This window comes from Urtica dioica, chromosome 9 (genome assembly GCF_054948205.1).
Source record: "Urtica dioica subsp. dioica isolate 48M chromosome 9, U.dioica_male_clone48M_v1_H2, whole genome shotgun sequence".
In the NCBI taxonomy this organism is placed as follows: domain Eukaryota; kingdom Viridiplantae; phylum Streptophyta; class Magnoliopsida; order Rosales; family Urticaceae; genus Urtica; species Urtica dioica.
In genome coordinates, this window is record NC_142764.1 from 26,690,503 (window position 1) to 26,706,883 (window position 16,381).

Genomic DNA, 16,381 nt, shown 5'->3' on the forward strand with positions numbered 1-16,381 from the left:
AGAATAAAAATAAGGAAAATAGAGTAAGTTGAAGACTTTTAATTTTATTAAATTAAATTTAGCAAAATCGTTGTCAATGATTTTTAAAAAGTAACAAAATATAGAAAAAAAAACTCTTTTATGATTCAAAGTTTTTCAAAATATTGCATGTTTTCCTATCTATCATATTTCTTATAAGTATTATGGACAAACAAAATTTAGGTAAATAAAAAGTGAAGTTAAATTTTGATAATAGAAGTTTTAAAAAAATATAGAGAAATAGAAAGTAAGAAAAGTTTCCTATATTTATATTAATAATATATATTGTTATGTTAAATTGCAAAATTGTATTATATATCAAACAATAACATTATAAAATCTACGTGTAATATTAATACCACATAGTTTTTCCAAGAATATATATATATATATATATAATAACATATACTCAAAATAATGTATGTTATTGATGTAATATAGTATAATATTAGTAATTCTTATTATAATATACACAACAAAAATTATACAAAATATATTGATAATTAGGTTTACTAATATTGATTCATATCAAGGAAAAAAATGCCGTTTTCGTTGCCGTTTCGAGCCTCCTGATTTACGGAAATTCGTCATGCCGATGGAATTTCCAACGGAAAAATTGTGGAAATGGGCAAGTAAAATGCCGTTTTCAAATGCCGATTTTCATGGAAATTCGACGTGCCGACGGAAAACCGAACGGAAATAATGTGGCCAATACACATATTATATAAATATATATATATATATATATATAAATATGTGTATATAAATATATTTCTACCCGACACATATTTGTAGTTTTTTTAGTTTTATTTATTTACGTGTATGTATAGTTTATTTTTTTGTAAAAAAAAGTTATCAAGTTCATAATGATATTGGTGTGTACGTAAATATTTTATATAAGAAGTGGAGCAATAGAGTTAATACATTCATTGAACGTTCAAACCAATGAAGATTGTTATACCTTTAAAATAAAAGAGTACACTTATGAAGTTAATAAGTTCATTAATAGCCCACTTTTTCTTTTTCATTTAGTTCATTTGGGCAAAAATATTTAGCCCACGTTTTCATTCAGCCCAGCCCACTAGGGCAGTAATACTCAAGTCCTTCTCCAGATGCAAGTCACGCATCAAGGACAACGCCGCTTAAACAAAAAAAAAACTGGAAAGCAACGCAACCAAGACCAGAGCTCCCATTTCTCTCACTCTTCAGTCTCATCTCCGAGGACTCTCGCCGGCGTCCAAAAGCTTTTTGTCGCTTCTCCGAGGACGACGAAAATCGTTAATCTCCGCCGTTTTCTCCGGAAATTCGCCGATTATTTGTGGAATTTGAACTGAGACGAGACGATTTAAAGGAATTTCGTCGATTGTCTGGGAAATTCGCCGGTGTCTTCACCTTCTTCTTCGTTGAATCTAAGTCGTTTTTTTTCTTCTTTTCTCTGGAAATTCGTCGACATTCGTGGAATATATACAGGTTTTAAACTACAAGCTAAACGAAATCAACCGGTCGTTTACAATGGAAACGGCATGTCGTTTCCCCGATTTTCCAACGACATAAAACGGGAAAACGACACAAAAGCTTGTCGCCGGCCGTTGAACCACCGAAATGGAATTTCCAGGCGAATTTCCTGGAAATTCGGCGACATTTTATTCCTTGATTCATATATTATATATGTTATACAATATGGTAAAAATATATTTTAAAAAATTTCTCTTTATTATCTATGTTATATATATTTTAAAAATATATTTTAAAGCCGCCACGTGTCGCAGCCTGACGAAATCACGTGGCGACCTGTGGATGAAAGTGAGGAGAAAAGTTCTCTTTATTATCTATGTTATATATATATATATATATATATATATATATATATATATATATATATATATGTGTGTGTGAACTAAGAGGGCCCATATGCGCATTTTGATGCTCATTAGTTCGTAGATTTAAGTGGTGTGAAATTTAAGTATTTGTATATAAAGTATAAAGAAAAACGTATTTTTCTAATGCGACAGAACGAGAGGTGAGAAAGAGAGAAATATTTTTTAAAATTAAGTATTTGTTTATTGTCCGCTTTGAGCCTAAACCCGCATCATTTTGTTTTTGGATTACTTCCCAAAAAGCTTCATACTAATGAAGTTGGTGGAACACTTATATCTAAGACAATCTTTACTTATTCTTCCAATGTGTGACTTGGATTGTTACCTCAAAACCTCTTCTTTCCCGAATCTCATTGGAGGATAGTTTAGGTATGTATATATCTCCGTATATATGTTTAAATTTACTGTTTAGTTAATAATTTGCTGCAGGTTTAGTTGATATTTTTGTAATAAAATGAAATTTGAGTTAATTTTTAAAAAGAAAATGAACTATTGAGCTACTGATCTAATTACCTTATGATAAATTGCGAAACAAATGTGTCTCTGAAAATTGCGGTGACAAGCAAAAATTACGGTGGCCGATGAAAATAATGTTGTATAAATTAATAAGTTTCAAAATTCAAACAAACGTAATAATTTCCAAAATTCAAACACATAATAACTAATAAATTTAAAGCACACACGATAAATTCATAACACACATTATAAATTGTAAACAAATTATGTTTCATATACACAATATAAATTATAACTTCAATGGTAACTTGAGCGAAGACCAAGTCAGTAGTAAATTTAGGTGCCTTTTCATTGTCTTGTTTTCAGCTCCAACTTTGAAAGAGCCAAAAAATTGGTTAGTTAAAAAGTTTCAAAACCCTAAACTAAGTTTCAATAGAAACTTAAATACTTACGATAAAAACTTAAATAATGGTTTGCAATCAACATAACCATATCAAAAACTCAATTTTTTTTTAAAACATTTATCTTCACCATTCAGTTGTCCGCGTCATTACCTTAAAAAAGATCTATCATCATGGCGCTGCATGCGTTGTCGACTTAGCGTTATTTTTCGGTCATAATCGACTTAGCATGTATTTTTATATTTTATATATTTAATTATTAAGGGTAAAGAAATCATGAAAGTCTATTATTAATATCGTTGAAGTATTGGGTCTTTGACTGTTATTAGACCACTAAAAAAGTCCGTATAGTTGAAAATGGTCAAACAAAATTCCAACCTCTTTGAAATATTTATAGCAAAATCATATACGGATAAAACGACCAATTAAACAAAGTTATCAATGATTTAAGAGCACAACGTACTTAAAAATACGCAATAATGTAAAATGTCAGCTGTCAATAGCATAAATATGATAATGATTTTTTTAATTATGAGTTATGATACAGTGAACGTTGCGCTGATCGTTGATACACTAATACAAGTGAGATTTATCTGATATGTGGCACCGCCATTTCTCTCACATCAGCGTCCACTAATAAAAATCATTTTTCCTAAACTTATTTATTTTAGAGATTTGTAAGTAACTAGGCCACTTTAAACATGTGATTTTGGATCTAGCCTATGTTTGACAATTTTTAGGGATATAGCCAAATGGCTTATGTGGCAATAATTAAGATCTAATTTGCCCTTATTTATTAACAAATTCGTCACTTTCTCTCTCCTATTTTTTTTCAAATAATTTTTTTTGCATCAAAACTTCAAAAATTTGTATCTTTCTCATACGAACTCGAAATTGAGTGATTTCAGATCCTACAAATTCGTGGCGTCGAGATCTTCAAAAATAGACTCATTGTGTTTGATGAAAAATTATGTTTAATGCATCATAATTACGTTTCCATTTATTTTTTTGATAATTTCAAAAATTTCAAGTTATTTTCATATTTAAGGCAGTAATGTGATTTTTCTACATCTATAGTATTAAACATGATTTTTCATCAAACACAATGGATCTATTTTTGAAGATCTCGGCGTCACGAATCCGTAGGATTTGGAATCACTCAATTTCGAGTTCATATGAGATATATATGGTTTTTTAAAGTTTTTATGTAAAAAAAAAAGTGTAGGAAAAAAGTAAGAGAGAGAAAGTGACGAATTTGTTAATAAATAAGGGTAAATCAGACCTTAATTATTGCCACATAAATCTGTTGGCTATTTCCCTAAAAGTTGTGAAACATAGGCTAAAAACAAATTTTATAGTTTCATTTTGGTTATTTCGCTACACTGCCCTTTATTTTATGCAAATATCCAATAGCTAACCACAAAAACAAAGGCAAAATTGCTATATTAAATAAACTCAAGCAAAGAAATGAAGGTGTGTGAAGATTGAATAATTGGTTAACAGTAACACAGAAGAGCAATAGGACAACGAACAGATTAGACGTACATCGAGTCCACAATTTAATCACCGAAATAAATGCATAGTCAGACTAGGGATTACAATGACTGTGCAAAGGTTGCAACTTGGAGGCGAAGCAATTTCATTAGATTTTATATAGTAATTGATTTATGTGAAACAAAATAGGAAACAAGCTAGGAAAGAGGTTGTATAAAAAAAGATTTGCAACGGTTAAGAGTTTATGGCGAGATTTTTATATCCGTTGGACAGCTGTTAAACCAGCTCAGCTAATTGTCGTCAAAATTTTCACTATATATTCATGCGCGGGACTTTCTTCTTCACTTCTCTCTCTCTCTCGGCGCGTTTCCTTTCTTCTCCGATCTAGGGTTTGATATCTTCATACGCATTTTCTTTCTTCTTCTATTCTCTCTTTTCAGTTCGTATGGCGATTTAGGGTTTGGATGAAATAGCCGTCTCAGCTCGTTCGCTCCCAGCGAGTCCGTCTTTGCCTCGCCCCGACGCCGTCGCCGATCGTCAGCGCCGACATCGTCTTGAAGATCTCTCGGTCCTCCGTGCTCGGAGGCCAAGTCGCGCCACCAGGTCTCAACCCCTCCGGCTGACTGGATCGGAGAGCTTCTTCCGGGGAAGGAGACGCCGGAGAACTCTGCGGCGGTGATCGGGTTAAAAGCGCGGGCGGAGAGCGATATTCGCTGCTGTAGAAAGAAACAAGTCCCGTCGCGTCCATCCAAGAACGAGAATTTCGGTAAAAACCCTAGAAAGCCAAACGAAAACCCCGTCCCGTCTCTAACTCTGTTTTTTTTAGGGTTTCTTTTCGGCTCCACCGTCGGCCCGCCGTCGCACTCTCCTGGAAGCCGTGACGCCGTCGCCGGGGTCTCGCGGCCGATCGATAGCGCCGCCCCCTCTCAGAAGTTCGCGCGAGTGACGGTGACGCCAAGAGAACCGCGATGGAGTGACAGTTAACCGGCAAGAGCGTGGGTCGGGTGGAGAAGAGAGACCCTTTTCTTTCCTTTTGCCCTGTTTTTGGTTTTTGCTTAATTAAGGCGAATGATTTCAATTACGGTCGGAGCGAGCCCTAAAATAGGTATAAAAAAATTAATTCCCTTCTATTCACATCGTTATTCCGAAAATGGATATTGCTGTGTTTGAGTTTCTTTTCTTCTTCGTGGATGCTCTTATTTTGCAGAGGCTGTGTATACGGTTGCAACAATGATGCTAAGACGTTTGGTTTCTTTTGCCACGGCGCTCTCGAGTTTCTACTCCTAAGTGGTTTCTTGATCCCTCTACTCTTCACTCTTTTAATTTGCTTGAATGTTAAAGAATTTCCTAATGCTCAGTTCTAAATCGGGTGTCTGTTCTTTTTAGAAAATTTGTTGAAATTCATATTTTTTTTTGTTGTCAAAATATCAAGATTATTCTTGCTGTTTGGCTTATGATTTGCTGTTATCTCAATCTTAGTTATATATAATAGATTTTTAAAATATGAAGTGGATGAGATACATTCTGTTACAGGTCCTTTTATTATTTTAAATTTGTTACTCACTAGCAGAAAATGACACAGTTTTGATGATATAGAGATAGGGAATATTAAATCATACACACATTGATATATCTCTTTCTGTGTGTAGATATGTTTCTATCTTCATTACCCCGGTAGCTACACTATAGTTGGTACGTAAATCTTTGCCTTGTTTTGACACACTACTGTAGCTAATTAATCATGTTTCTGGTGCAGGTATTCCTTTTAAAATTCTATATGGTACACCACATCCACTTCCGAGTTCTTGAGCCAGGACAATGTACTAGTCCAAAAACCAAGGTGGTCTGTCCCTTATTTTTCATTTACTTGAACTTATACGTAGTGGTTGTTGGTCTATTATCTCCTCCCAGGAGTTGGTTGAGAACTTGAGATCAGAGGGAAGGTTGTTGACATTTGCTGTTGGCCAAGCCACGCCGGTGTGGTATGTATATATGTATGTAAAGGGTTCGAAGGTAGAGAGTATAGCAATGACGAAACTTAAATCACGAGATGTCAATGTGCATTGCTTAAAAGGTGAAGAGCAGAGAGGATGGGCTGGGAATATAATTTTCAAGTGTCAGAGTTTCTCTCATTCCCGTTATTTTCATTTCGTGCCTATACCTTTTTTAAAAAAAAAAAATAATAAAACAATTTTTATTTATTAATGGCTTAAAGGTGTGTGGAAATTGCTGAGAACACTTTTTTTTACATGGAGAGTGAGCAGGGTTATGTCGTTCATATACCGAGTCATAAGTTTCTTTCCCTTGTGGCTTCATGTTTCTCTATGAGTTGTGTAAGCCAGATTTAATATAGAATAAGATAATAAGGGGAGAATGGGAGAAAGTTTTTGAGATATCTGAATTGGCCGTATCGAACTTGTAAATTGTTGGTACACTTTTTCTTGTTGGTATTTTGGTCTTTCTTCTTTCCTTGATAATTTACCTTTGCAACAACGATGCTAAGACGTTTGGTTTCTTTCGCCACGCCGCTCTCAAGTTTCTTCTCCAAAGTGGTTTCTTGATCTCTATACTCTTTACTCTTTTAATTTGTTTGAATGCCAAGAATTTCCCAATAATCAGTTCTAAACCTTGTCTTTGTTTGTTTAGAATTTTTGTTGAATTTCGTAAATTATTTTTGCTAAATCATGATCTTTTTTTTTCTATTCGTGGTTCTGATTCGCTGTTATCTCAATTTTTTTTTTTTTTTTTGCAATAAAAAAGGGAGTGGTTATACATTTAATAGGTCTATAAATGACAGTTCTGATAACATAGAGTTTTGATATATCAAATCACATACAAACATGAAGATCACATATTGTCAATACGCACATACATTGAATATATCCCTTTCTGTGTTTGTAGATATGTTGCTATCTTCGTTCAAAGTTCAGTAATTGATTTTCCGGTACCTACACCATGGTCGGTACATAAGTCTTTTCCTTGTTTTTTGACACACTAGTGTAGCTAATTAATTATGTTTCTGTTGCAGGAGTTACATACATTCAGTCAGGACAATGTACTTGTCCAAAAACCAAGGTAGTTTGTCTCTTCTTTTTAATTTACTTGAACTTATACTAAATTGTTTAGAAAATTTGTTGAAATTCATAAATTTTTTTTTGCTAATTTTTTTCTTTCTATGTGTGGTTCTGACTGTCTGTTATCTAGCTATACATTTAATAGGTCTATTTATTTAAAGTGGATGAGATATATTCAGTTACAGGTCCTTTCATTATTTTAAATTTGTTACTCACTAGCAGAAAATGACACAGTTCTGATAAAAAAAGAGTATTAATATATCAAATCACATACAAACATGAATATCACGTATAGCCAATACGCACACACATTGATATATCCCTTTCTGTGTCTGAAGATATGTTGTTCATTCCAAGTTCAGAGTTTGATTTTCCAGTACCTACACCATAGGCAGTAGGGAAGTCTTTGCCTTATTTTTTGACACACCGGTGTAGCTAATTAATTATGTTTCTGTTGCAGGAATTCCTTGTAAAATTCCATATGGTACACCACATCCATTTCTGGGCTCTTCAGTCCGGACAATGTACTTGTCCAAAAACCAAGGTGCTTTGTCTCTTCTTTTTCAATTACTCGAGTTTATACCGAATTGTTGTGTATTATCCCTTTCCAGGAGTTGTTTTAGATCAGAGGCAAAGGTTGTTGACATTTTCTGTTGGCCAAGCCACGCCGGTGTGGTCTGTATTTATGTAAATGGTTCGAGGGTAGAAAGTATATAGGTATGAGGTATGCATGTATGTAATAGTTCGGGGGTAGAGAGTAGATAGATAGATGAACACTGACACATGTATGTAGGTATTATATGGTGAAAGAACGTGATATGGTCCAAAAAGTCCTCTCAACATATATATATATATATATATATATATATATATGTGTGTGTGTGTGTGTGTGTGTGTGTTTTCAGATTGAGGTAAGAGATGTTCTTGTTGCAGGAACTTCAATATGTTGCTTAGAGATTTGACATAGCATATTGAGAAGTTGGAATTATGGACGTCGTGCAATCGTGGATTCAGTTCAGGCAGATCGTTCTATTGCAGTGAATAGCCCTAGCCTTGCCCAATGGCCTACCGTTGCAACACAGTCAACTTTTCATCACCGGCCCTCATTTTTATCCGGTCGTCAGAGAAGAAGTCCGAGACCCTCATAAGATCTGAAACTTTAATCTAAATCAAGGCATAAGAAATTTCTCAAAAGCCACCCTATTTCTTCCTGCGGAGGGCGTCAGCAAGATGAACCACAAGCCCACAAAGCTATAGGTATTGGTTGGTTTGGTTTGTTGGTTTACGATTCGATGAGATGCATTTAATTTTTTTATTTTTATTTTTATTTTTATTTTTTTATATCATTTATACTCTTCTTTCTTAGGTCTAATAAAGTTCAGGGGTGTAGGGAGGTTCAAGGGAAAGAATAGTGGGGCTTTTGCGGCAACTCCTTAGGGGCTTTATGTAATTACTGGAGATTGATTACTTCTTCTCATGCTGCTTTTTTGGTGGGGATTAGATGATTCGGAACGTGGTTTTCAATAGATCAATCTGAATGATATCTATTTTTTTTTTCTTCTCTTTTCCTTGAATTAATCTTCGGTTGATATTTTTAAAATTTTAGAAGAATTTTCTCCAGCTGATTTTTAATCTTCTGTTTTTTCCTATTTCCTTTTCAAGTGAAAGAATAATGTTCTTCTAAATTTTCTCAGTACACTGATCATCATGCTCCAGTAGTCTCGGTCAGAAGTCTGTCATCACTCATAATCTCAGCAGGGTCTCAATATATTAGACTTTTTGTCGGAGTGTGATGATTTTGGCGTCGTTGGTTGCGAGATGGGAGACTCGTCATAGAGTGGGTATGAAGTCATTCTATCCCGTTTCTGTATAAAATTTTTTTTCTTTTCAACTTGCTATTATGCATTTTTTCTGCCTAGTTCTAATCTCTTGTCTTCTGTATAATGTAATTTGCTGCAAATTTGTTTAAGAGAGCGTCTAGGTGTTCAACCACCTGTGCGTTGTCCATGACTGGAGATTTTGTAGAAACAATTTTTCTTATTCTTGTGCTTATGTCTTCAGCAACGAAGATTTCTATCACAGATTCAATGTATGTGCAGAGTCAAATATAATAAAATTTGGAAATACAATCTAAAGAGGGTAAACCATAAAATTTAAAATCAGTTTTTAGAATTTGTTTTAATTACTCAATCTGTTACTAAACAAAAAATAGTAGAAATAAAAAATGAAATTTTGTTAAGAAAGTAGGATAATTAAGAAGATTATAGTTAATTTATCATGTAATTTTTTTTTAATCCCTTTTTTTTATCATCTAAACTGACTCAGACAAAAAATTGATAAAGTCGAGCCCCCCCCAAATACTTGGAAATCTAGTGTGTCGCTGTCAGCCTAATAATCTAATATTTTTTTGGTTGTGCTGGTGGTGGTTTTTTTGTGTCCTCTTTTCAGGTTTGCGTGTTTGTTTGCGTCCGGTCTGATTTTTGGCCAAAACGCAACTTTCCTTCGATGTATATCTCCCTCCATTTATTAATAATATCTTACTGTTTCTTTTTTAGTAAAAAAAAAAAAATAAGAACAAATTTTTTTGCCTACGAAAGTGTTATATGGGTTGAAGGCCCAAGTTACTGTCTATTTTCGAAATGAGGAGGATCATCAAACAGTTTGGCAGGGACCAAAATGGGAAGAAGAAAGCGAAGATTGCTTCCGAAACGTTTGAAGGAATAGGAGGTTTATCTGTTTTCCTTTTATTCTCCTTTCTTGTGCTGTAAGTTTCTTACACGATTTTCCCAAGCCATAGCCAATGGCTTTCCTTTACACGGCAGTTAATTTCCGTACCATCGCCAATTTTGGGAATAATCAATGTCCTCTTTTCCTGATTATCTATGCCCTCTCTTCAGATCCGAAACCAGCATCTAGTTCAAGGTGCAGGCAAGGTTTCATGGTCCGAGGTGTTTCACCATGCCTAGTTCCACCGTTGAAGCCGCCTTATTTCTTTCAGACAACAAAAGGAACCATATGCTCACAAAGATTTAGGTATGTGTTTGGTATGTTTTGTGCGGTTTACAATTTGATGAGACGCATCTATTTTTTATATTTATTTATTCTTATTGCTTATTGTTTGGACTGCTTTTTTTAAGACTAATTAAATTCGAGGGTGCTTGGAGCTTCAAGGGAAAAATACTGGAGTTTTTAAAGAAATTCTTTACTAGGCTTCTTCTAATTATTGAGAATGGATTACTTTTTATCCTATTTCGTATAGAACAATTTGAATCTTTAAATTTATTTTCTTGTTCTCTTCAACTCCAGTCCAGTTGTTACTCACTAGTTTGCTTGTTTCTAAACTCTTTAATGCCAGAAAAATTCCCAGGAACTTTTTTTGAATGATTTTTTTTCTTTCTTTCTGTCAACATTGTGTTTAGAAAAGATGAACTAGAGGTGGTGGTGGGAAAGCCAGACCCTGGCAGATACCAAGTTGTTTGGTTGTTGACCTTCTCTTAATTCTGTTCATATATTTCCCTTTCAATTGAAAAAAACATGTAAATTTGAATTGTATTTCCTTTGGCTTTTATCTTTTCAGAAGTACACTCTGGTGCTCCAAGGCATGACATGTCAATGCACAATTATCTCTTTTTGGGCTGTGAAGCTCAATATTTATTCTTTTCACTTCCACGTTCATCGCTCAAAAGGCAAAGAGCATACCAATGATGAGTCTCGAATAAAATTCATAAGTAAGTTTCTCTCGTTTCCTTTTGTTACGGCGTACATATAATCTATTTTTTAAGAAACTATTTTATTTTATTTTTATTTTATTTTATCAATGGTTAAAAGGTGTGAGCTAATTTTTTTTTTTTAATATCGTCTGTCATTATGGTCTAATGGGTTGCCAACATCAGCCAAGAAGGTCTATAGACGACGAGTGAACATGCTTCTAGGAAATCAGATACTTCACTTTCTTTTATAATGTTTGTTGTGCTCTCTACTCTATCTTTCTTATGTAATATACTTCTCAGTTTGATGGAGTCATTTGGATCATTATATGTGTCTATATCTATCTATATGATAAAAGCAGCGCTGTGATTTGCCGATATCCTGACTGGAGAATAATTCCTGGAGTGGGAGGGTCTAATCCCTGGGAAAAGGTGTCCTTCGTACGATCTGAAACACGAATTATCAAGGCAGCGGAAATTTCTCGAGTCCCCATGTCAACAAGAAAAGTTCTGGTATGCGTTCGATTGATTGGTTTTTGGCGATTTAAGGATATATAAAATTGATGTTTCCGTTTTTTTATTAGTGTATTATTCAGACTATTTTTTGTAGGGCTAATGTTATTGACCTCGCCGAGAGGTTAAGCATTGCAGAGTTATACATCCAGTTAGGTCTTAATTTTTCTTTGCTTGACTTGCGTTTCTGGTCGTTTTTAAAAGAATCTGAATGTGGTCTGGTATGGAAAAATAAATTTGAATGTCTTTCAATCAATGGCCTTTTTGTTTTGCATGATTGGGATACTCTGGATGCCGAAATTCTCTCATCTTTTAGTTGTGTTTCTGGAGACAGTCGACATCTTTTGTTGAGGTATAATATGCTGTTACCTCTCCTCTGATCAGTCCCACAGACATACGTTCATGTTTATACTATTGTTGGTTTTATAGTGTCTATTGATGGATATATACTAGTGTTTGTATTAATGGATATGAACCAAGTATAAATGGAACTGAATTCATATTGCTCAATTGGAGAATTTTGAAGATCTGAGTTGTTTTTTTGTCTGAATTTTTCTAAAACTATTTGCTGCTTTTTCATCGATGCGCAGGTATCTCGATTTCTCTCCTTGCAACTATTGTTTCTGCTGTCTGTGAGTTGTGTCAGCAGGTTTTGGATTCGAGACATCTTTCTTTTTTTTTTTTCTTTTTTTTTTTTTTTTCCCGTGTGATGTTGTCCAAATAAAATAAAGATGAATGTCTTTCATCCGAACGCACTCGCTCCATATGCTGATTCTGGTTTCATGCCTTGTCTTGCTGATGATTCCACCGCTCATGAACCGTCTGTATTTCATTCGCATTTCCATGGGCTCTATATCAGGTAATACACTTGCATTTGTTCATTTTTGTTCTCTCACACGTTGTGTGGTCCTACGATATGTATGTATGCAGTCTGTGAGACCCTCTTCTCATTTTGTTTTGTGTTTTGCTTCAGATTCTTTATTTTTGTTAGTGGTCTTACCAAGTACTTGCCATTTTACTAACTCTAATTATTTGGCGATTTGTGGTTTGCATCACCTGTTTGTGCCCTGTAGCTTCAGATATGCCTACTCAATGACGAACATGTTTCTTGAGTATGCAAGTTAAGTTTATATGTTTTGCTACAATAACTAGTTCTTTCTAAGCATTTTCTTTATAGTTTTACTTCTTTTGACTCCGCGCCGACATTATTTGTCATTTTGTTATCTCTTACATTTATTCTTTTTTGGGAAAATTCAATAGCTATTGGAGCTCTATTCCAAGGTGGTCGCAATGATTGTGACTGCTATAACTGAAGTACAATCGCTAATTAACAAGGTTGTAATGACTTGTTTGTCGTTGGCTTAGAAAATTCTCTCTTTTCAGTGCCATAGTATCCTGTGCTCTACTCTCACAGCCATATTAAGTGTATATGTCGAAGCGTTGTTTTTGCAAGATTATCTTTTTTATATGATCTTGTAGTTTTGTTTGAATACTGCTTGTTCAAAACCCTTTTTAACTTTGTCCTGTTATTAGTCTTCTGAAATTGCTGATATGCCACTTTCAAGGCATCAATATCTGCGTTTAATTATTGCTCTCTCGTGTCCTGGCTAACTTTTCAATATTCGGCCACCTTCATTCACTCATTTATTATCAGCAATTCTTCATTCGTCTTTGAAGTTCAGTGATTGTAGATTTGTAGAAATAAATTTTCTTTTTTGCTCAGAAAGTTTAGAAATAAATTTAGTTCATTATTGTTGTACTTATGCTATCAGACAGCTTATTTTTCCAACTTAATTTCGTGTTTAGAGTACGCCGTGTTTTCTTAATCGGGACTGATAGTTAGATTTTATGGTTTTGTTAGGAGTGTCTCGGTCAGAAAGGGTATATCTAACTTTAATCTTCCCATACTAACATATTTTGTGCATTTTCTTACATATAGCACATTGAAAAAACGTGTATTTTTCTTGACAGAATTTTACTACTGGACTAAGTTGATTTTGTTATGTTCATCCTAATAATCATATTGTTGAGGTTTTTAGTAAGCATTTGCTTGGTTCCGGATGTAATTACATAAGTTAGACTTAATATTGTCTCTACTATGCTTCTGAGAAAGAACTAGGTACTAAAGAGATACTGAGAATATGTGTGGTCCAGTTTTGTTTTGTTTTTTTTTTTTTTGTTTTTTTTTTTAACTTTGGCAAAATCATGCATGAAACATCATTTTGCTTCACCAATATTTTCTCTTATTGAGACGTGTAATACACGAGGTTTATCTCAAAGTCAATTGAGTCATTGACAATTAGAGTAACTAATAATCCTACAAAGTTTATTAAGTTCCTTCATTGGAATGATGTGGGATCGTTAACAAGGTGATCTCATTTTTTTTTAAAATAAATATAAATAGTACTGTGATAATTTTGAGCTGCTAATCTGCATAGTATTATACATATAACATAACCTGATTCCTAGACGGAAAAAAAAGAACAAGTCGTTCATGATCACCGTGGCTGGGTTGGTAGTCCGGTAGGTTTTGCGGTGGTTCTCACTTCTCAGCTATTTTCGGCTGTGTTTATGCGCCAATATGAATATCGTTTTTGACTCATTATTAACTCAGTGTATGAAATATCTCGAGGTTTTTTTTTGTCATAACTACAATGCGGGATCAAAGCATGAGGATCTCAATTTTTTTTTTTTTTTTTTTTTTTAACTAAATAGTATCAACTTGAGTTTTCTGAGTTGCTATTTGCACAGGTTATATTCGTAGAACAAAATCAATTTTGTAGAGAAAAAATAGGTCAAATTCAATTATAAGTCGTTAATGATAAAAGTATCGGAGCAGAGCAGAGCTTGTAGTGTGGTCACATTGTGGTAGTAGAGATTTTTATTTTTATTTTTTAAATGGTGATAAATATAATTTTGTTATAGCTATCCGGCTGCTAGATTATACAAATATATATACACCTTTATCTACGAATCATATGATTAGAAACCAAATGTGACAGCAATGATTTAAAGTTTTAAACTTCATTCCCTAATTGATGTTTGTGATTTACGTTAACCATTTAATGTAGACTACCTTAAAGATACAATGTTGAATCATGTCGAGAAAGAAAACAAAAGACTTTTCTTTGAATACAAATTAATATAATTTTTTTTTATGAGTGACATTTACAATAATGAATATGTGACCCAGGTTCCAACCTTGTTCCCCCTTTATTTGTCCAGCTGAAACAAATAATTTCTTTTCTGTCTATTCCTTGTCTAAAATCTAAATAAATAAAAGTTATCCTACCTATGAAATCAATTAAAAATTTATCCTACGTGTTTTTTTTTTCAGTTTGAATATTATCGGACCTTTTTTCTTTGTCAATATGAATGATTTAGATACCCTTTTTTCTAACAAGGAATAAAGCAGCTTCAAACCTTTATTTGGCTTCTTAAACAAACTACATGGATTAGTAGCCTAATTAATTTTTTGTTATTAATTTTTTTTTTCTTTCATCCCAATTATATTAAATTGATCAGCGGTCACCGTCTTTCAAGGAAAATTTACATTTTACTATTTAAATTTTAAACTGTACTGAAAGTTTAGGAATGAGGAGAATAGTATGTATCAAGTAATATATATGAAGTAAAATCGTCTATATTGTATGCACTAAGCTTGCATAACATAGGTAGCATAATTTCGATAACTTAGTTAGATGCACATAGATAAATTTGCAGCAATGGTTAATAATTAAACTAAGAACAAACAAGTGAATTTAAAGATGTATTTTGAATGATTAAAGTGTTTTTTGTAGATTTTTTTAGTTGACGTTCTTGGTCCCTTGTCGTCGTATAGTTTCCCAATTTATTTACGCTTGGTATTTTTAAATAAGCATTTTCATATAATATACCAAACTTGATCATAATATGCACGCAACAGAAAAAGGAAAAAAAAAAAAAAAACAGAGACGTCTTTTAGATACACACTTACATGCATGTGTGTAACATATTAAATTTAAGCAACTGTACTATTGGGAATAATTATTAAATGCTGAGAGAGGAATATAATGCTCTTAAAATTTACATTCCAATCAGATGCGATTCATTTGGTCGATGATACGAATATGAAAATGAATAGATATATTAATTATTTATACTAAAACTTGTTTTGAACAAGTGTATCTATTATTATTATTAGCCTAGTGCATGGAATATTGGAACGGAATAGAGCTGTTATTAATATTGTTAGCCTAGCCTAGTGTACGTTTCATATATATTATTTTGTTTTTTCTACATATAAGATAGTCTTTCCATTAGCAAAAAATGATTGGTTTTGAAAAATTATACAGTAAAACACATTACAAGACCCTTGATTATCATTATCAACACTAGATCTTTGACAAGATTCTATCTACTAATTCGTGTATGAATCCAAACAACCGAGAGGTTGGATAACATCTTTTTTAGATTAGGTCTAACTTTTACTATTCCTCAAGCTCGTCAATTGGTTTACTATAGACATATTTTAGTTATTAATGGTGGTATAGTTGATATACCAAGTTATCGCCGCAAATCTCGCAATATAATTATTGTGAGATAACAAACATATAAGTCTCTAGTTCAAAAATTTATTGATTAAATCCTCCCGTGTTTTTTTGAACATGCTTCCAAAAAGAAAATATATTTGATTGATGAAACAAAAAACAATTGATAGTTCAAGCGATATTAGAAATAAGAAAGAGTATGCAAATTGAGTTATGGTCGTGTGAGCTATTTCGCTAAGAAAAATGGTGCACTTAATCTTATTAGTTGATAAGGACCTAACAAAGTAGTTCGTAATGGGACACTGAATGGCA

General features: G+C 33.3%; 1 protein-coding gene across 16 annotated transcripts; it reads left to right on the plus strand.

The window, feature by feature from the left end:
• The first annotated feature begins 4,496 nt into the window (after nt 1-4,496).
• LOC149386331 (uncharacterized) lies at nt 4,497-13,690 on the plus strand. 16 transcript variants are annotated; one of them, XR_016301307.1, is made up of 18 exons: nt 4,497-5,012; nt 5,073-5,351; nt 5,454-5,536; nt 5,896-5,938; nt 6,003-7,204; nt 7,275-7,321; nt 7,781-7,864; nt 8,254-8,577; nt 8,687-9,161; nt 9,769-9,827; nt 9,989-10,084; nt 10,218-10,353; nt 10,740-10,799; nt 10,898-11,048; nt 11,214-11,540; nt 11,624-11,696; nt 11,857-11,892; nt 12,131-13,690. XR_016301307.1 is itself a non-coding variant. In XM_089625959.1 (3 exons), the coding sequence occupies exons 1-3, from the start codon at nt 9,960-9,962 to the stop codon at nt 10,816-10,818; spliced, it is 303 nt and encodes a 100-aa protein (XP_089482085.1). In that variant the 5' UTR covers nt 9,843-9,959; the 3' UTR covers nt 10,819-10,854. The 16 variants fall into 16 exon arrangements, 1 of the variants encoding a protein (XP_089482085.1); XR_016301306.1 differs by having other exon boundaries at nt 11,214-11,696; XR_016301305.1 differs by having other exon boundaries at nt 11,624-11,892.
• The last annotated feature ends 2,691 nt before the right edge of the window (nt 13,691-16,381 follow it).

Coding starts and splice junctions, on each gene's coding strand:
- LOC149386331 (XM_089625959.1), top strand. CDS start 9,960: ATGAGGAGGATCATCAAACAGTTTGGCAGGGACCAAAATGGGAAGAAG. Junction 10,048..10,217: donor AACGTTTGAAGGAATAGGAG/GTTTATCTGTTT, acceptor CCCTCTCTTCAG/ATCCGAAACCAGCATCTAGT. Junction 10,354..10,739: donor ATATGCTCACAAAGATTTAG/GTATGTGTTTGG, acceptor CATTGTGTTTAG/AAAAGATGAACTAGAGGTGG.